Source organism: Harmonia axyridis, chromosome 2, assembly GCF_914767665.1.
Source record: "Harmonia axyridis chromosome 2, icHarAxyr1.1, whole genome shotgun sequence".
Lineage (NCBI taxonomy): Eukaryota > Metazoa > Arthropoda > Insecta > Coleoptera > Coccinellidae > Harmonia > Harmonia axyridis.
In genome coordinates, this window is record NC_059502.1 from 47,596,336 (window position 1) to 47,617,671 (window position 21,336).

At 37.3% G+C, this 21,336-nt stretch overlaps 2 protein-coding genes across 2 annotated transcripts; both read right to left on the reverse strand.

Annotated features, from left to right (window-relative positions):
• Positions 1–5,739: 5,739 nt before the first annotated feature.
• Positions 5,740–17,632, reverse strand: LOC123673354 (piggyBac transposable element-derived protein 3-like). The gene is made up of 2 exons (XM_045607840.1): positions 16,664–17,632; positions 5,740–5,760 (listed from the first exon to the last, which is right to left on the reverse strand). The coding sequence occupies exons 1-2, from the start codon at positions 17,630–17,632 to the stop codon at positions 5,740–5,742; spliced, it is 990 nt and encodes a 329-aa protein (XP_045463796.1).
• Positions 17,633–17,665: 33 nt separating this feature from the next.
• Positions 17,666–18,584, reverse strand: LOC123673355. Its single transcript, XM_045607841.1, has 2 exons — positions 18,362–18,584; positions 17,666–18,143 (listed from the first exon to the last, which is right to left on the reverse strand). The coding sequence occupies exons 1-2, from the start codon at positions 18,379–18,381 to the stop codon at positions 17,666–17,668; spliced, it is 498 nt and encodes a 165-aa protein (XP_045463797.1). The 5' UTR covers positions 18,382–18,584.
• Positions 18,585–21,336: the final 2,752 nt, after the last annotated feature.

A 21,336-nucleotide genomic window follows, 5' to 3' on the forward strand; every position in this document is an offset into this window, starting at 1 on the left:
GTGACTCGGGTCCGCGGGGACGTCACTCCCCGATGGCACTGATGCACCACCCTGCGGTACTGCGGCATATATATATATATATATATATATATATATATATATATATATATATATATATATATATATATATTTATATATATATATACCGGAAGACTGCTGCACACATCGAAGAACTGAAGCTGCCATCAAACACCTTAACGTGGATGCAAAAAGCCGTAATACTGGGAACAGTGGGCATAATCCGGCATATATCCCTACTAACAATTCCTAGTAGCACAGCTTACCCTTGGCCTACTGGCCCGGGTAAACTGGGAAATAACCCCACGAAAATGTGAAGCAAAAAAAAAAAATAATAAATATATATATATATCAATATATAATCAATATATCAATATATATATATATATATATATGTGAGATATATATGTGAGAAAGTTCTTAACGTCCCTCTGAAGCGCTTTGGCAAAAAAAATGCCCAGCACTAGGAGTTACCTGCCCTATATGGTGATTTGAAAAAAAAAAAAAATATATATATATATATATATATATATATATATATATATATATATATATATATTTTTTTTTTTTTCTATCTATCAGAATAATACCACTAATCATAACCGCCAATGGACTGGTTCACCGGAAGACTGCTGCACACATCGAAGAACTGAAGCTGCCATCAAACACCTTAACGTGGATGCAAAAAGCCGTAATACTGGGAACAGTGGGCATAATCCGGCAAATCATATACCCCCACTAGCACAGCTTACCCTTGGCCTACTGGCCCGGGTAAACTGGGAAATAACCCCACGAAAGTGTGAAGCAAAAAAAAAAAAAATCACCATATAGGGCAGGTAACTCCTAGTGCCGGGCATTTTTTTTTGCCAAAGCGCTTCAGAGGGACGTAAAGAACTTCCTCACAAGCCTCGTGTTTGCGAGGATCACTTCTTTCTGCGCTGTGCTTACAAGCTCTCTATCTAAGCCCAGTCTCAGCGTGTTCTCAAGCAGATGTTTTTCCACCAACCCATTTGTTGACATGACCAGCGGGAGTATAGCAGTCGATTTCAGGCCATATATCGTTTTCATCTCAAATGCCAGATCGTGATATTTCGTCAGTTTTTCGACGAACGCTTTAGTCATATTGTCATCGGCCGGGATAGTGACGTCCAGTATACTCAACGATTTTTCTTTTTTATTTAAAAGCAAAATATCCGGTCGGTTATGTTTTACCGGTCTGTCCGTCGTGATGAACGTATTCCAATAGAGTTTGTGGGTCTTGTTTTCAAGTATGTTACTCGGGTGGTATTCGAATGGCTTCGGAATTTTTTTAATAAGGTCACACTTAATGGCGATTGCCTGATGATATACTTTTGCCATTGTGTTGTGTCGCTGTGTGTACTCCGTTGGCGCCAGTACAGTACAGGATGACGTGACATGCTGGATTAACTGCCGGACGGATTGTCAAGGCAGAGGCCTCTGCTACGGTCCTTGCAGAACCTTCCGAATTATCCTGGTGGTGTGGAGGATGACCTGCTTTTGCGAAGCGGAGATTATGTCCTTATCCAGGCAGAGTCTTTGGGTATTCTCAATCAAGTGTCTCTCTACCATACCATTGACCGAGATCATCATAGGCAGGACACTGACCTACTCAAGAGCGTACATTTCCCGTAGTTGGAACGCCAGATCTGTGTACTTGGTGACCTTCTCCGAGTAGGCCCTTGTGATGTTATCGTCCGCGGGTATGGTGAATTCTATCAAGAGACATGTTTTCCTCACCTTGTCGAATAGAGTGATGTCTGGCCTATTATGGGCAACTGCTCTGTCTGTTACCAACGTTCCGTCCCAGTACATTTTATAGGTGGCGTTCTGCAGAAGTGCTTTTGGCACATATAAGTGCTGCTGGAGTTCCTCCTGGATAAGCCCGAGTTTTAGCGCCATTTACTGATGGTAAATCTTCGCCATTGAATTATGTCTCTCAAAGTAGTCTTTTGGGGCCAGGATCGGGCACGAAGAGGTAAGATGCTGAATCGACTCCGGTCCCTGGGAGCATTTGCGGCATCGGTCGGTGGGGATGTTTTGCTGAGCTATGTGCTTTAGATACATCCTTGTCGGCATCACCTGATCCTGGATCGCCAAGAGCCGTCTCTCCGTCTCGGGGAAAAGGTAGCCCGCGCGCAGGTACGTGAGAGACTCCACTTTATTGACATCTCTACTCTCCAGGAGACCAGGGTATCTGCCGTGCAAGGCCTTGCTCCTCCACTCCTCTATCAACCCCTCCTGAGGACGTCTAGTGTCCTGATGTGATAACTCTGACAACCTCAGCGGTGAAAGCCTATCATCGGCTTCGCGGATGGCAGAAAAGAAAGGTGAGTTGTCCCCGAGGAAATACGCTCTGAGCGATATGATTTCTCTCTCATGAACCGACTCAAGGTTAAGGAGCCCTCGTCCTCCATGTCGGCGTGGGAGGTAAAGACGGATGGTCGAAGAGTGAGGATGGTGCACTCCGTACCTTGTGAGCATAGTCCTTAAGCCCCTGTCAATTTCCCGCAGTTCAGTCACGGACCAGGTCAGAACGCCGAACGAATACGTCATGCTCGGCAAAGCCCAGATGTTAATTGCCGTGAACAGAGATTTAGAGTTGAGTTTTGACTTGAGGAGGAGACTCACCCTTTTATATAATTTTTGTTTGAAGAGCTCCTTTTATATATATATATATATATATATATATATCGGGTTGTTTCCCGAAAACCCATTGGGTCTTCCTGCTGAAACCACAAATGGACGGCTGGCTTCTGTTGTTGACTCTGTTTGTTTGTTGTTTGTTTCAGGTGTTGCTCATCCTAACACTTTTGCACCGTACTGATGAGGGCCTAAAGCCCGAAACACGTGTCTACGGTTAGCATTTCTCTGTGAGGGACTGTCCTTATCCTTTTGTGCTTTGTTTTATGAACAAAAACCCTCGTTATCCTTAACACATGTGATTATCCCGGGACTCGGATGTCACGCAGGTAGCTATAGCTTCCTACGTGGTGATGTTGGTTGTTTCCCGAAAACCCATTGGGTCTTCCTGCTGAAACCACAAATGGACGGCTGGCTTCTGTTGTTGACTCTGTTTGTTTGTTGTTTGTTTCAGGTGTTGCCCATCCTAACACTTTTGCACCGTACTGATGAGGGCCTAAAGCCCGAAACACGTGTCTACGGTTAGCATTTCTCTGTGAGGGACTGTCCTTATCCTTTTGTGCTTTGTTTTATGAACAAAAACCCTCGTTATCCTTAACACATATATATATATATATATATATATATATATATATATATATGTTCGGATAGGTTTCCGCGGTAGGAAATATATGAACTTTGTGTTTTCCGGATTGGACCTCGTCTAATATTTTGTCGTGTTCGACGTTTCGGCTCCGATTTTGGAGCCATTTTCAAGAACCGTTGACTTTACGCCGGGGTCTCAATCTGCCTACTCCCCAGGTATCATCAACAAGAGTATTCTCGTAGGTGTGGTTATCTTCCGTCCCTCGAGGCAACTGAACGTTAACCACGAGAGGTCCTGTATTCACAATAGAAGGAGGTGACCCACGTGATGGAGGTTGCGCAGGAGCCGGTTGCGCAAATGTCGCTCCAAATGATCTTATTAAAAAAATCTGGATCTGCATGATGTTTTCCAAAATTTGCCGGCAAAATTGGATTTCGTTGAGGTGAATAATTATGCGAGTAATATTTTCGCACGTAAACAATTGCCATTGTTCACTAAGTAATGCAACATCGAAGATTTCTTAACAGAATTGACAAACTTGATGTTTTAGCCCTTTTTAAGTTATTATGATTTTAGTTTTGGCAACGTCGCGCATTCTGGGAAATCGAGACGTATGTATTGTCAGATTAATTAGTAAGATGTATCGGTTCATCGGCGGTCGGAAAGAATAGTTAAAGGTTGTTAGTATAAAGTTTTCGGTGTTTATTATAGCGGTTTTGGTTTAATTAACGGACATTTTAAATATATTAGGATTACAGTCCATTAGAAGGTCAGTTTGCATTGTATAAGTCCCATTTTGTTCCATTTCAATCCTTTACCCTGTTCCTTTACTTCCTTATACAGTGCGGTGCTGTGTGGAATAGCAGAGCAGTTTATATTGGTAAGATTATTATAACATCATTTTATTGGTTCAAATATAGGGAAAATGCAACATTTTTTGGTCCTTCGAGCCGGATTTTTTGAACTTTAATTCAAGTTTCGGTTACATTTATTTAGGTTTCAATCGGTATACAGAGTTTCGGAACTCATTTTCATTTCATTCCTAAGTGTATTCGGAAATATTAATTCAGTTTATTTTGTTCGTTCATACGGTATTGAGCGAAGTAAAAACGTGCGGTAGTTTTTTGTATTTTTTCAGCGGTTATCAAATACGATTCGAGTCCCAGAGTAAGCCTTGTTGCCAAGCGTACACAAAAGTATTCAATTCACAGTTTAGACTCGCGGGGTTAGTTTTCGAGTATTCTGCGCATTTGACTTTCAACACAATGGGTGGAACGTCAACTGAACGGAAAATTAAGATGCTTATTGCTAAGAAAGAATCTTTATTTTCGATACTGCAGAATTTATTGGATTTGTCAAAATCATTAACAAGTGAAGTAGCTAAAACTAAATTTTTAACAATGGTCAGTTCAATTAATTCAACAAAGAATGACCTACTGAAAATAATAGATAATATAACAGAGCTCAGTTTTGAAATTAATAATGAGTTTGAACCAGATTTCAATATATTCAGAACGATTGATGAAATGTGTTGTCACATACAATTTTCAGCGGCTAAATTAGAACGAGAACAAATTCAGAAAGATGTTTCTTCGGTTAATGTTGATTCTCAGGGAAGTTTGGGATTGATACGTAATCTTCCAACATTACCGAAGATTGAATTACCGGAATTTTCGGGAAATATTAGAGAATGGGAAACCTTTTATTCTATATTCAATAGTTTGATACATGAAAATAAGTTACTTACGGATACTGATAAAGTGAATTATTTAGTAGGTCGTTTGAAAGGTTCTGCGTTGACTATTTGTTCTTCATTAGCTCCTACTGGAGAAAATTATGAAATCATATGGAATTCGCTTGTGGAAAAATATCAGGATAAGCGCGCTCTTGCAACTAATTATCTACGCCAAATTTTAGAGTTCAAATCGATACAGGGTGAGTCATCTAAGGGTCTCAATATATTTTTGGAAAAATTTGATTGTGCGGTACAGGCTTTGAAAAAGCTTAAATTAGATGATATGTCGGACTTCATTTTAATGCATCAGGCCCTTTCTAAGCTTGATTCTGATACGGTGAGATCGTTTGAAATGACTATTAGGGGTAATGGAATACCTACCTATGAAAATGTGATTAAGTTTGTGAAGGAACAATCGAAAATTTTGGCTCTAAATCAGCAATCAACCATTAGTAGAGGTGATAGCTATAAAACTCGTAATTCGAAATCCTTTTTTGTACATCAAAATAATTCTTGTGTAGGAATGGATCGGTCGAATATATGTATTTTTTGTAATCGGAAAAATCATTCGTTGAGTAGATGTGATAAATTTAAACAATTGTCGCCATCTAAACGATATGCTATAGTACGGGATAACAAATGGTGCTACAATTGCTTATCGCAAAATCACGGGGTAAGAGACTGTCCTTCAGAGAAATTATGTTCAGAGTGTTCCAGAAAACACCACTTCCTATTACATTTAGGACGTATACTGGGTGAACTGGAAAAATATCCAAATTCGAAATCGGATTCGAATACAAATACGTTGGTTTCAACAAATAACAATTTTTGTGCTACTGCTATGGGTGATCGGGATACTCATACGGTTTTATTGTCGACGGTTGTGGTAAATGTTTTGAACGGTTCGGGTAGTTTGAAGAAAGCTAGGTTTTTAGTAGATAGTGGCAGTCAAGTTAACTTACTTACTTATAGGTGTTGTAAGAAATTAGGATTGAAGTTTTCACAATGTTCAACGTCAATTCATGGGGTTGGATTCAGTTCAAATTCAATTAAAGGTTTTACAAGTATTATTGTTTCGTCTAGGTATGATTTTACTAAGAAATATTCTATTGAGGCATTTTTAGTAGATAAAATTACGGATAAACTTCCAATAGCCAAAATTGATCGCGGTGTTTTAAAGAATTTTGGAAATATACAATTGGCAGATGAAAAATTTGACGAACCGGCTGAAGTTGATGGCATTATGGGGGCGGATCTTTTCTCGATTATTGTGGGTAATTCGGTACCATCAGCATCGGGATCTCCAGTGGCGGTACAAACGGTATTTGGTCATATGATTATGGGAAAGGTTCGTAAGTTAGAGTCAAAGGGAGAGTTCGGTGTATTCTTTAGTTTAAGGGAGGAATGTCGGTTAAATGACTTGGTTTGTAAATTTTGGGAGATGGAACAAGTTCCAAAGAATATTTTGCCGGACCCAGCAGAAGAAATATGCGAAAATTTGTTTTCTACATCTTTTAGTAGAGATTATGAGGGACGTTTCACGGTAGTGCTTCCTTTTAAGAATTCTCCGAATACTTTGGGTAATTCTAAGACAACGGCATTGATTCGGCTCTATTCATTAGAAAGAAGGTTGGCGAAATTTCCGGAGTTTCGTTTGAATTATAATGAGATAATGAAAGAAACAATTCAGTTAGGATATATGCATTTGGTTGAGGATGAATATTTGAAAGATTCAGAACCTGCGTATTACATTCCTCATCATGCTATTGTTAAGCAAGGTAGTTCGAGTACGCCAATTCGTGTGGTTTTAGATGCTAGTACATCATCCGATAATGATGTTTCGTTGAACGACATTTTACATGGTGGTCCAAAACTACAAACCGATCTATTTTCTTTATTGCTGAATTTTAGGTTGTTTCGAATAGCGATTACAGCAGATATTCGACGAATGTATCGTCAAATAAAATTTGATCATCAATGGAGGTTTCAAAGATTGCTTTGGCGTTTCAGTCCTGATGATCCGGTTCGGTTATATGAATTCAATCGTTTAGCATTTGGGGTGAAATCAAGTCCATATTTAGCTCTTCGTACTATAAAGCAATTGATTGCAGATGCGAGTAAAGATGGTTACGGTGCAGTTGTTTACGTGAGAACAATCGGAGATGATGGTAAAATCGTTGTTAATTTATTATGCGCAAAATCTAAAGTATCCCCGACTAAATTAATTACAATTCCTAGATTGGAATTAGCTGCGGCTGTACTTTTATCCCAATTAGTAAAACGTGTTACAGAAGAGTTTGAAAAACGAATAATCATCTCGAAAATAATGGCCTTTTCAGATTCTTCGACGGTTATTCAATGGTTGAATACTGTATTTCTGAAGGACATATATGTGGCGAATCGGGTATGCCAGATAAAAGAAAATAGTCCAAAAGCACAATGGTTTCACATCTCCGGAGTAACAAATCCCGCTGATATTTTGTCTAGAGGTTGTATTCCCTCACAATTAATTGATAATCCTTTATGGATGTCCGGTCCAATTTGGTTACAATCTTCAGACAGAGATTGGCCTATCACTAGGGAGACTTGTTTAAGAGATTCTGAAGAAGAAATAGATCAAACTGGGTGTTATGTATCTATTCAAAATGAAGCGAATGAGTCGTTTTATACAATGTTTTCGAGAGTTTCGTCGTGGATTTCTGTTTTGCGGATTACGGTTTGGGTACTTAGATTTTTGAAGAAGCTTCCCAAGAGAAAATTTATTATAGCTGATGATTTGAAAAAAGCGGAGATCGTATTGATAAAAATTGTTCAGAATAAAGCATTCGGATCGGAAATAAGGTTATTGAATTCAGAAAAAGAGATCTATGGAAAATTGCGCAAATTGACTCCTTTCATCCAAGATGGAGTTCTCAGGGTGGGGGGACGATTAGAAAATTCTTCACTCAAGTTTACTAGCCAACACCCTATTCTACTTCCAGGCAAAGATCCTTTTACAGTAAAATTAATTCAATACTATCATAAAATAAATCTCCATACAGGTTCATTTCTTTTGGAAGCGTTGTTGAGACAAAAATATTGGATAGTGGGTGGTCGTAATGTTATACGACAGCAAATACATGCCTGTAATCATTGTTTTAGGTTAAAGCCCAGAAATAATTATCCTCTGATGGCGAATTTGCCTGCTTCAAGAGTGAATCCTACAAAAGTGTTTTCTCAAACGGGGGTAGATTACTTTGGACCGTTCGAAATATCACTCGGTAAAAATAGAAAAACTCAAGTATATAAGGGATATGTTTGTTTGTTTATATGTATGAGCGTTAAAGCAGTTCATTTGGAACTCGTCAGTTCTTTATCTACCGATCATTTTTTGCAAGCCTTCAAACGGTTTTTATCTCGACGGGGTACTTGTAATGTTCTGTATTTAGATAGGAGCACTAACTTTGTGGGTGCTAAAAAAGTTCTTCGCGAAATTAATGAATTTATTAACTCGGATCAATTTATAACTTCTTTTCAAAATGAATTAGCTTTGAATGGTATTGAGTGGAAATTTAATACGGCCGGGGCACCACACATGAGCGGTTTGTGGGAAAGCAACGTTAAATCGGCTAAGAATCTGATCTATAAGGTAATAGGTACTCAGATACTAACTTTTGAAGAGTTCAGCACTCTTCGGAACAAATGCTCAAATATTGAAGTTGGCACGGTTGTCATATTAAAGTGTGAAAATTCGCCACCACTGCATTGGCCATTAGCGTTGGTCACAGAGGTCCATCCCGGAAAAGATGGTATAGTTCGTAATGTAACGGTGAAAACGAGTAAAGGTACCTATACACGACCTGTAGTAAAGGTATGTCCTTTACCGACCCAGTAGTCAGAAGAGTTGACTACTATATATATTTTTTTTTTGGTAGGTTAGTTTTTGTTTCTTTTTTGGTGAATTTTTTTTTTATAGTGGATGATTTTGACAAGTTCATTATTGAAAGGTATTTGATTTCAAAGTGACTGAAATTGAGTTTTCAGGGCGGGGGGTATGTTTTAGCCCTTTTTAAGTTATTATGATTTTAGTTTTGGCAACGTCGCGCATTCTGGGAAATCGAGACGTATGTATTGTCAGATTAATTAGTAAGATGTATCGGTTCATCGGCGGTCGGAAAGAATAGTTAAAGGTTGTTAGTATAAAGTTTTCGGTGTTTATTATAGCGGTTTTGGTTTAATTAACGGACATTTTAAATATATTAGGATTACAGTCCATTAGAAGGTCAGTTTGCATTGTATAAGTCCCATTTTGTTCCATTTCAATCCTTTACCCTGTTCCTTTACTTCCTTATACAGTGCGGTGCTGTGTGGAATAGCAGAGCAGTTTATATTGGTAAGATTATTATAACATCATTTTATTGGTTCAAATATAGGGAAAATGCAACACTTGATATTGTCAGAAACGTACCCATTTGGATAAAAACAGCCATATCTTTTTTTTTTCGAATAACAAATTACTTGTGTGATACCTCTCTGAAATCACTATAAAATAGACAATTTATTGGTGTAATGTGCAGCAGTAGCTCGGTACATTTTTTTTCCACTAAGATGGGCTAAACTTCATGAACAAAATAATCCACTACCAAAATTTCCAATAAAAATATCTATCTTAGCCCCCCTTTAAAATTTTCGGGGGATGTTTTTAATGTAAACGTTAAAATCATTCTTCTGCAATATTTTACTGAAACAATTAACCAGAAAGATGTAAAATTGTAGCAACCGTAAGGGCAAAACTATTGGAAGGGGCAAAAATTCATTATTTTCAAAAAAAAATAAATATCTCGAAAACGGTAAGACTTTTATAATGGGAATTTTGTGTTAGCAGGTGGGTTATCCTTTGGTCTACATTCTCCCTCGGTTTGACGTGGTCTTTACGGGACACCTTGTATATATATATATATATATATATATATATATATATATATATATATATATATATATCAACAATTTTAATTCCCAATATACAACAATAGTTATAAGTATGATAAGGGGTGTGGGAAAATTGATAAGTGTTATAATTTCACTCTTCTTTATTTCATTTAGTCGACGTTTCGATCCCGATGGGGACCTTCTTCAGGACTCTACAATAGCAATAGAAAACAGTCAAAAAATGGCAACCACAAAACATGTAAAAATAGTACATACCGAAATACAGAGTTGTAAAGATCTTATTTGAACACAAATCAATAGCTCTCAAGAAAGCAATGAACAAGAACATCAACAAATTTAGCGAAAAAAGATCTGATATTTCGTTAGCACAAGAGTAGAAATCAATTATCATATGTAAATAAGGTAAACAGAAAAATCAACAAAATGAGAGGTTGTCAAAAATGTTGTCAACCAGACTTGCCACAGAATACACGCACATGACAAATGAAACATAGAATAGCATTAAATCACACTTGGTCGCAGTAATTCACTCTCACTGAACTCAGAACAAATGCGATTATTGAAAGACTCCATGAACCGAATCCAATCCCCTCTCACAGAAATAGTCCGGAACACAGATTCCATTATTACGTTATCCCGACTGTAGAACTTGTGAAAATATTCATTCCATTTGATCCGTCCAATTCTCTGCCACCAAACTGGTCATAATGAATCAAATAAGTATAGATGGAGCTAATATTGTTTACATCCCTTCTGTAATTCATAGAACAAGTGTGTCGTTTAATATGGTACATCTCTAAGAAACATCTTTTCTTTCCACTAACTGCACATTCAAGAATTTTGGTGGAATCATAATCCATTGGGTGATCTTTGTCCCGGGTATGGTCTGCTAGGGCACAAATCTTATTTGGATTATTGATGTCGCTCTTGTGTTGAGCAATCCTTCTCTTCAAAAGCTGAGATGTCTGACCAATATACACCTCACTACATATTGAACATGGAATACAATACACCACACCACTCATATTATCAACAGTCATCCTATCTTTCACTCGACTGTATAGTCTGTCAATTTTAAAATAAGATTTCGGAATCAATTTAATTTGTGTGGTCTTTAGGAGGTTAATTAATGCATTAGTCATACCATTTATTAGGGGAATAGAAGAGTAAAGAATTCTATCTACGTTCCCAGTGTCCACAGTGGTGGATGCGCCCCTCTCTCCATTCGTTGGCTGTCTCGAAGGAGTGGTATTGTATATCAATCTGGACAACAACCTCTTTGGGTATCCATTCTCTAGCATCAATTGTAACAATAACCTCAGATTCTGCTGCCTTAGACTTGGATGGGCAACTTTTTCGATGCGATTCTTCAATCCTAAAATCATGTTTACCTTTTGTCCATGTGGATGATTGGAAAAATAGTGTAAGTATCTCCCTGAACTCGTTGGCTTTCGGTACCAATCCAGAATCAGCCTATTTTCCGGTGTTCGAATCACCCTTGTATCCAGGAATGGGACACCACTCGCTGTTTCTTCCTCCAACGTAAACTGTATACTTTCATGTTCACTGTTGAACCTGTTTAGAACGAAAGCAACCTGGTCTTTAGGTACAGCACATATTAGATCATCAACATATTTCTTGATGAAAGGAATGTGAAAAGGAATGCTAACAAGAATGCAGTCCAGAAGGAAATCCATTACTACTTCAGCAATGGACGGACTGAAGTTGGAACCCATAGGGGAACCGAGCACCTGTTTGAAGAACCTACCATTAAAAAGAAAATAGTTTGAAGAAAACAGGAACTTAATGGCATATATGAATTCTTCTTTTGGTAGACTAGTGTGGTTTTTGATAGTATCCCACTTGTTCTCAACAGCTGAGACTGCCAACTCTACAGGAATGTTGGTGAAAAGAGATACAACGTCCAGGCTGATCAGGACATAATCAACAGGTAACTGGAAACCATTCACACATTGGGCAAAAGCAAAGGAATCTTCAATAAAATATCTACTTCTGGTGGAAGAAAGATATTTAGACAGGATGTCTGAAACAAAAACTGACAGTTTAGAAGTGGGGGTGTTAACAGATGATATTATTGGTCTCAAGGCAAGAATGGGTTTGTGGATTTTTGGTAAACCGTAGAATCTAGCGGGAACTGAATTATAAATGTACAGTAATTTACCTTGTACTTGTGTTATGTGGCCCCCACTGACCCATCGCTTAATCAATGCATTACATTTACCTTGTATTGTAATGGTTGGATCTCTGTTAGGAAGAAGTTGGTAATATTGTTCATTGAGCAAAATTGTGTTGGAGAGCTCTATGTACTGATCCTTATCCATCAATACCGTAACATTGCCTTTATCAGCCCGTAACACAAGCAATTCTTGATGTTGACTTAGGTACCTCTTACAGTGGTAAAATTCTCTCTGGAAAACATTATTAGTCCTTTTTCCAGGTTTGATGTAGTTGGTTATAATATTAGCAGCTTGGGAACGTTTGATGTTCTTCCCCTCATCTGACAGTCTATCATTAAGGTCTATAATGCTCTCTACATCTGCCAACAGTCCCGACATGGAAACCTCCTTCAAAGGAATATCAATGCCGAATCTGGGGCCCAGTGCTAGGAATTTCAATATTCTATCTGGTATAATCACTGAACTAACATTCCTAACCCACCTTTCTTGTGGTTCTACTCTCTTTAGAAGTTCATCCGATAGAGCTCTCACCTTCATCAGATTTCTCTCCCTGATAGCAGCAAATTCTCTTCTGTACCTTCTGGACTGGTAAGATTCGAAACGAATTAGCATCTCTGGTGGAAGCAACCCCTCCAAGATCTGCCACAACCTGGAAGACTCACACTCCATTCTTCCTATCCTGGTCACAGTCACAGTGATCTCAAATTGAAGAACGAGACGCCTTGATTTCTCCAACATAGCTTGAACCTGTCTGGACGAACCTGAATCACTTGCTGAGCTGAACAAATAATTCATATTGCTGGAAATATGTTTGGGAAGTAAACCCTGTCTTTTGCATTCCAAAAGGAACACTCTTCGGTTTCTATAAGATGCCAGTTTCATATTGTATGAAGACCATGACTTCAACTATGGAAGAGTAGCATATGAGGCGTTGAAGTCATGGTCTTCATACAATATGAAACTGGCATCTTATAGAAACCGAAGAGTGTTCCTTTTGGAATGCAAAAGACAGGGTTTACTTCCCAAACATATTTCCAGCAATATGAATTATTTGTTCAGCTCAGCAAGTGATTCAGGTTCGTCCAGACAGGTTCAAGCTATGTTGGAGAAATCAAGGCGTCTCGTTCTTCAATTTGAGATCACTGTGACTGTGACCAGGATAGGAAGAATGGAGTGTGAGTCTTCCAGGTTGTGGCAGATCTTGGAGGGGTTGCTTCCACCAGAGATGCTAATTCGTTTCGAATCTTACCAGTCCAGAAGGTACAGAAGAGAATTTGCTGCTATCAGGGAGAGAAATCTGATGAAGGTGAGAGCTCTATCGGATGAACTTCTAAAGAGAGTAGAACCACAAGAAAGGTGGGTTAGGAATGTTAGTTCAGTGATTATACCAGATAGAATATTGAAATTCCTAGCACTGGGCCCCAGATTCGGCATTGATATTCCTTTGAAGGAGGTTTCCATGTCGGGACTGTTGGCAGATGTAGAGAGCATTATAGACCTTAATGATAGACTGTCAGATGAGGGGAAGAACATCAAACGTTCCCAAGCTGCTAATATTATAACCAACTACATCAAACCTGGAAAAAGGACTAATAATGTTTTCCAGAGAGAATTTTACCACTGTAAGAGGTACCTAAGTCAACATCAAGAATTGCTTGTGTTACGGGCTGATAAAGGCAATGTTACGGTATTGATGGATAAGGATCAGTACATAGAGCTCTCCAACACAATTTTGCTCAATGAACAATATTACCAACTTCTTCCTAACAGAGATCCAACCATTACAATACAAGGTAAATGTAATGCATTGATTAAGCGATGGGTCAGTGGGGGCCACATAACACAAGTACAAGGTAAATTACTGTACATTTATAATTCAGTTCCCGCTAGATTCTACGGTTTACCAAAAATCCACAAACCCATTCTTGCCTTGAGACCAATAATATCATCTGTTAACACCCCCACTTCTAAACTGTCAGTTTTTGTTTCAGACATCCTGTCTAAATATCTTTCTTCCACCAGAAGTAGATATTTTATTGAAGATTCCTTTGCTTTTGCCCAATGTGTGAATGGTTTCCAGTTACCTGTTGATTATGTCCTGATCAGCCTGGACGTTGTATCTCTTTTCACCAACATTCCTGTAGAGTTGGCAGTCTCAGCTGTTGAGAACAAGTGGGATACTATCAAAAACCACACTAGTCTACCAAAAGAAGAATTCATATATGCCATTAAGTTCCTGTTTTCTTCAAACTATTTTCTTTTTAATGGTAGGTTCTTCAAACAGGTGCTCGGTTCCCCTATGGGTTCCAACTTCAGTCCGTCCATTGCTGAAGTAGTAATGGATTTCCTTCTGGACTGCATTCTTGTTAGCATTCCTTTTCACATTCCTTTCATCAAGAAATATGTTGATGATCTAATATGTGCTGTACCTAAAGACCAGGTTGCTTTCGTTCTAAACAGGTTCAACAGTGAACATGAAAGTATACAGTTTACGTTGGAGGAAGAAACAGCGAGTGGTGTCCCATTCCTGGATACAAGGGTGATTCGAACACCGGAAAATAGGCTGATTCTGGATTGGTACCGAAAGCCAACGAGTTCAGGGAGATACTTACACTATTTTTCCAATCATCCACATGGACAAAAGGTAAACATGATTTTAGGATTGAAGAATCGCATCGAAAAAGTTGCCCATCCAAGTCTAAGGCAGCAGAATCTGAGGTTATTGTTACAATTGATGCTAGAGAATGGATACCCAAAGAGGTTGTTGTCCAGATTGATATACAATACCACTCCTTCGAGACAGCCAACGAATGGAGAGAGGGGCGCATCCACCACTGTGGACACTGGGAACGTAGATAGAATTCTTTACTCTTCTATTCCCCTAATAAATGGTATGACTAATGCATTAATTAACCTCCTAAAGACCACACAAATTAAATTGATTCCGAAATCTTATTTTAAAATTGACAGACTATACAGTCGAGTGAAAGATAGGATGACTGTTGATAATATGAGTGGTGTGGTGTATTGTATTCCATGTTCAATATGTAGTGAGGTGTATATTGGTCAGACATCTCAGCTTTTGAAGAGAAGGATTGCTCAACACAAGAGCGACATCAAGAATCCAAATAAGATTTGTGCCCTAGCAGACCATACCCGGGACAAAGATCACCCAATGGATTATGATTCCACCAAAATTCTTGAATGTGCAGTTAATGGAAAGAAAAGATGTTTCTTAGAGATGTACCATATTAAACGACACACTTGTTCTATGAATTACAGAAGGGATGTAAACAATATTAGCTCCATCTATACTTATTTGATTCATTATGACCAGTTTGGTGGCAGAGAATTGGACGGATCAAATGGAATGAATATTTTCACAAGTTCTACAGTCGGGATAACGTAATAATGGAATCTGTGTTCCGGACAATTTCTGTGAGAGGGGATTGGATTCGGTTCATGGAGTCTTTCAATAATCGCATTTGTTCTGAGTTCAGTGAGAGTGAATTACTGCGACCAAGTGTGATTTAATGCTATTCTATGTTTCATTTGTCATGTGCGTGTATTCTGTGGCAAGTCTGGTTGACAACATTTTTGACAACCTCTCATTTTGTTGATTTTTCTGTTTACCTTATTTACATATGATAATTGATTTCTACTCTTGTGCTAACGAAATATCAGATCTTTTTTCGCTAAATTTGTTGATGTTCTTGTTCATTGCTTTCTTGAGAGCTATTGATTTGTGTTCAAATAAGATCTTTACAACTCTGTATTTCGGTATGTACTATTTTTACATGTTTTGTGGTTGCCATTTTTTGACTGTTTTCTATTGCTATTGTAGAGTCCTGAAGAAGGTCCCCATCGGGATCGAAACGTCGACTAAATGAAATAAAGAAGAGTGAAATTATAACACTTATCAATTTTCCCACACCCCTTATCATACTTATAACTATATATATATATATATATATATATATATATATATATATATATATATAGGAAAAGTAATATTTCTTGTGCTATATTTGATGTATTGAAAGTGTAATTTTCTTGGGTTTAGAGCACATTAAAATTCAAATATTTATATTTTATTCAGTGAAATCGACATATGTTTCGGCGTAAATAAGCCTTTTTCAAGATTATATATAATAACAGTTGGACATCAACATCTAAAATTAACCCATTAAAGCCCATAATTCCCCCGTGAAGATTTTCAACTGAAACTTTGTCTGATGAGTTATTTAGACTCAAAAAGTGATATTGTGTTATAAAAATAATGATCGAACTTGCAGGAGAGTTACTATGAAGCGGCAACTTAAGTTGCCACTGGGATAATTCATGAAGAAATTTTCCAAAGTACAATAAAACTAGCATATCAATCGTATACATCTATTGTGATTCAACCGTATAATATTTCCTATGAAATTACATAAAATATTATTATTTTACATCATGAAAAATTTTGAAACACTCATCAGGATGAACAGGAACTTCACACTTCTTGCATACAAAAATTGTACGCCTGCCACATACTTTACAACGGCGATACTTGGATTCACCTTTTTCGATGAAATGATCTGTTCGATCTTTTCTTATTTCTTCGAGAGCTGGTGTGAACTCTAGAGATGATCGAACTCCTGCTACCATTGGAGGACTGCCGTAAGACTTCAGAATGAAAATAGCACACTGACGTCTGAAATCCAATAGAGGAATATCATGCCCAAGGCGACGATACAGTAACCAACCTTGTGTGCTGCATACATCCACAGTCCAAGAGAAATAAGGCCACCACCATTTTTTCGACCTGATTCTGTTTCGGTAGGAAGCCAAAAATTGATCAGAAAGATCTACTCCACCCATGTTACTATTGTAACGAGCAATAGGACCTGGTACTTTGACAGAAATGACCTTCTTTTCAATTCTGGAGTATCGGTTTGACTTTGACATAGGATGTACATTATCACAATTAGTAAGTACAGTAACAACATTGTTGTCATTCCAACGGACTGCTAAAATATCTCCTGAAGAACTGGTGGATGTTTCACCTCTGGGTTTATTTTTCCACGTTTTTTTATCTGGAAGTTTCATTGAAACACTACAGCGATTCTCACGCAGAGTACCAGTTCCACCAAGTCCTCTAGAACTAAGCTCTTCCAACAACCCAACCGATGTAAAAAGATTGTCAAAGTAGAGTCGAATACCCTTTGACAATTTCATGTGGTCTACAAGTCCAATTACTACGTCACCTCCTTGACCGAGTCCAGTTTCTGGAAGACGAGTTGAACTTCCACAATAGGGTTCAACATGATGGATGTATCCAGATGGATCCGCGGCAACCCATAACTTGAACCCAAATCTGATAGGTTTTCCGCGAATAAACTGTTTGCACCCATGCCTTCCGTAATAAGGAATCATACTCTCGTCGATACTAATAGTGGGCCCAGGACTGATTTGTTTGAAAGAGTTGTTGAGGTGATCAAAAATAGGTCGGACCTTGTACATTTTATCACTTCCATCATTGTTTTCATTGTTGGCCTAGTAAGCCCTAAAAGCCTCAATAGGGCTTTTTACCGTTTCTTTCAGAAGATCTTCTGCTACCGGTCGGTATTCGCATTCAAGTTCAGGAATACTTGAAGATAACCCATTCATTTTCGGCTTCCAAGTACGTTCTGTGGGACGCTTACGTTTGGTGCTTCTTACTCTTGTCTGCGAAGAAGTCGTCGGTCTAGGTTCTTCTGAATGGTTCTCATCTTGGACGACTGGATTGCCGTGATCATCATCGATTTCTGGATTCTGCATTTCCACCTGAGAGCGTAATATACGGGCAGGAAGGTGGTCAAAATCTCCAACTACCTCTTCATCCGATAAATCAGAGTCCTTATCTGTATCTGCACCAGGAAGTTCATCAGGTGGACATATGGCTATATTGGTGGCTGATATGTCCTCATCGTTCTCGATAAGGTCAATTAATTCATGAAGAAGTAATCCAGTGCCTGATCTTCCACGAGTATACCTGTCGAAATCATTCAGTAAGAAATGTAAATATTGCAGAAACCGTTGTCACGTGTTCCCGTTGGCCACTTTAGTTGCCATCAAACTTTGCCCGTATGGCAAAAGCAAAATATTGCATGAAAATATTACTGTGAAGAAGAAATATACTGCTGAATTCATATTGAATAAAACTGGTACAAAAATACAAATGTGCATGCATTATTGAAATAGAATACTTACAATCTCTCATCGACGGCCATTATGGTGAATGAAAAAGTTCAAGAGCTCTGAATAAATCGTTATACACTAACTCACTGTTTGACAATATCTGACTGACGTTTGTGCTATTCGAGACAGGACATATCACATGACCGGAATTTACCAATGGAACTTCAATATCTATGCGCGTGCGCATAGAATGTAGTCGAATGCGCCGTGGCAACTTAAGTTGCCACGGGGCTGTAATGGGTTAATTAAAATTGATTATTATTCATTTTTTTTTCCCTTATGTCTATGCTAACTTACTAGTCTAGCAATATTCCTATAATAAAAATTGTACAAGTCAAATCAATAAAATTTAATCTTTACGAGGGTACTGTCAAATAAAATTTGATTTGTTTAATTCTTGACAATGCAGTTCTCCAGTTTATCACTTGAATTGCCATCTGTGTTTATCTATCTATATTAATAAATATGTTATTGAAGTTTTCATTTCATTTTGATTTTGTTTTACAATTGTAGTCACAGATGCCTCCTCCAGATAGGTTTTATATTATTGCAGGATGTTATGGTAAATTTTTGCTAGATTTTTCAGGTCGGTTCTGTCGTTTATAGAGTTTTTTTCCTTTTGAATGTAAATCATTTCCAGAAAAGTCCTAATTTTGCTGTTGGTTTCTTTGTGTAAGATTTCACAGTTGTCGAAGTCGAACCCATGGTTAGTTGTTAATTCATGTTTCTTTAAGGCTGTAGAATTTTTTGCATATTTGTGGCCGTTGATTCTTTCTTTTATATATTGGGTTGTTTGGCCTATGTAAACTCCTGAACATTCCTTGCATTTTAGTTTGTAAACACAATTGGATATTTTATCTTTTGGAATTTTGGATTTTAGCTTGGTGTAGAGATGTTTCAAATTGTTTTTGGATTTATGTGCAATTTTTATGTCCGTGTCTTTGAATATGTAATTAATTTTTTCTGATAAATTTTTCACGTATGGAATTGCTACATATTTTTTGTTTCCTTTTGTGGCTTCGTTTTCGATGGTATTATAAGCTGAATGAATTCTGTTTTTAAATATTTTTTCTATTAGATTTGATGGATAGTTATTTTGATTTAGGATTTTCTTTGCTTTTTTTATTGTCTCGATACGATATTTTGGTGATGTCAGCTTTATCGATCTATCGGCAATCCCTGAAATTACACTTTTTTTATATTGAATTGGTGCTATTGATTTATAATTTAGGTATCTGCCTGACCATGTTTCTTTTGTGTGCCAAATTGTTTCTATTTTTGAGTTCATAATATTATGTATGAGTGTCATATCTAAAAAGTTTATTCTGTTGTCTTTTTCAATTTCTGTTGTAAATTTAATTTTTGGATGATAGTTGTTTAATTCGTTTAAAATTAATAATATATCTGCTTCGGAAACTGCAGTCAGGCAGTCATCTACATATCTTTTGAAAAAAGATATTTTGTGTTTTATTTTATTTATTATGGTTTCTTCAAGATCTTCCATTACCAATTGGGCTAATAGTGCTGATAGAGGGGCTCCCATGCTGCATCCGTCTATTTGGCTGTAAAAAGAATCCTCAAACTGAAAATAAGAGTTTGATATGCAGAAATCAGTGGCCTTCAGAAATTCAACTTTCGTGAGATCTGTGTGATGTTTTATTTCATCCCATCGTTTTGCAATTATGCTTTTGGCTTTTTCCATCGGGGTGTTGGTATATAGGCTGACAACATCAAATGATACCAATTTTTCATTGTCTTTCAAGCTCACTGTATTTATGAATTGTTTGAATGTCCAAGAATCTTTTATGTGGTATGCATTCTGGCCAATAATGGGTGAAATACACTTGGATAAATATTTTGATAAATTATAGGTAGGACTTTGAATACAGCTGACAATTGGTCTTAATGGAATATTGTTTTTGTGGAGCTTAGGTAAACCGTAGAATTGGGGAGGTACAGCGTTGTGTATTTTGAGACTGGAACATAGTTTTTTAGGTAGAAGATTTTTCATTTCCCAATTTTTTATTAATTCGTTATTTTTCTTTTGAATTATTTGTGTAGGATTTCTATTCAATCTTTTGTAAGTTTGTTCGTCATTAAGATGTTCCATTATTTTATTTTTATATTCACTTTTGTTCATAATAACGGTTTTATTCGATTTATCTGGTTTCAGGATGGTGAGTTGAGGATTGTTCTTCAGAAATACTGTCGTTTCTTTGATTTTTTTATTCAATATTACTTGTTCTCTATTCTTCTTAGAATTTTTGTGTTTGAAATTAGTGATGGTATTTGTAATATCTGTTCTTATTTTTGTCTGTGTTTCTGGTTCCAGATTCATAATTGCAGTTTCCAAACTCGCAACAATGTCCGTTATAGGTATGTCTTTTGTTTTATATTCTTTGCTGTAGTTTGGGCCCAAGCTTAAAACTTCCATGACTGTTTTAGGTATAGTAGTGTTAGTGAGGTTAGTGACCCACTCTGTATGTGTGATATCGGTATTATCATTTTTGTTGTTCAATTCCTGTATTTTTTTTATTTGTTTGCTTTGGATTTTTTTGAATGTTTCCTCTATTTTCATATTCTGGATGTTAAGATATTGTCTAATATAGTTAGATGGTTGTACATTATTTAACTCCGACTCTGTATGTTTAATTTCCCTTTCTAGTTTTCTCAGGTGTTTCGTTGTATCTGTTAGAAGTAGATTGAGTGTTTTCAATTGGAAACAACGTACTGCACTGTCAAATTTTACCCTATATTAGACAATATCTTAACATCCAGAATATGAAAATAGAGGAAACATTCAAAAAAATCCAAAGCAAACAAATAAAAAAAATACAGGAATTGAACAACAAAAATGATAATACCGATATCACACATACAGAGTGGGTCACTAACCTCACTAACACTACTATACCTAAAACAGTCATGGAAGTTTTAAGCTTGGGCCCAAACTACAGCAAAGAATATAAAACAAAAGACATACCTAT

Coding starts and splice junctions, on each gene's coding strand:
- LOC123673354 (XM_045607840.1), bottom strand. CDS start 17,632: ATGTACAAGGTCCGACCTATTTTTGATCACCTCAACAACTCTTTCAAA. Junction 5,761..16,663: donor CCAAGTATCGCCGTTGTAAA/GTATGTGGCAGG, acceptor ATATTTTTCCAG/TTCACCCAGTATACGTCCTA.
- LOC123673355 (XM_045607841.1), bottom strand. CDS start 18,381: ATGGCCGTCGATGAGAGATT. Junction 18,144..18,361: donor ATGGCCGTCGATGAGAGATT/GTAAGTATTCTA, acceptor TGATTTCGACAG/GTATACTCGTGGAAGATCAG.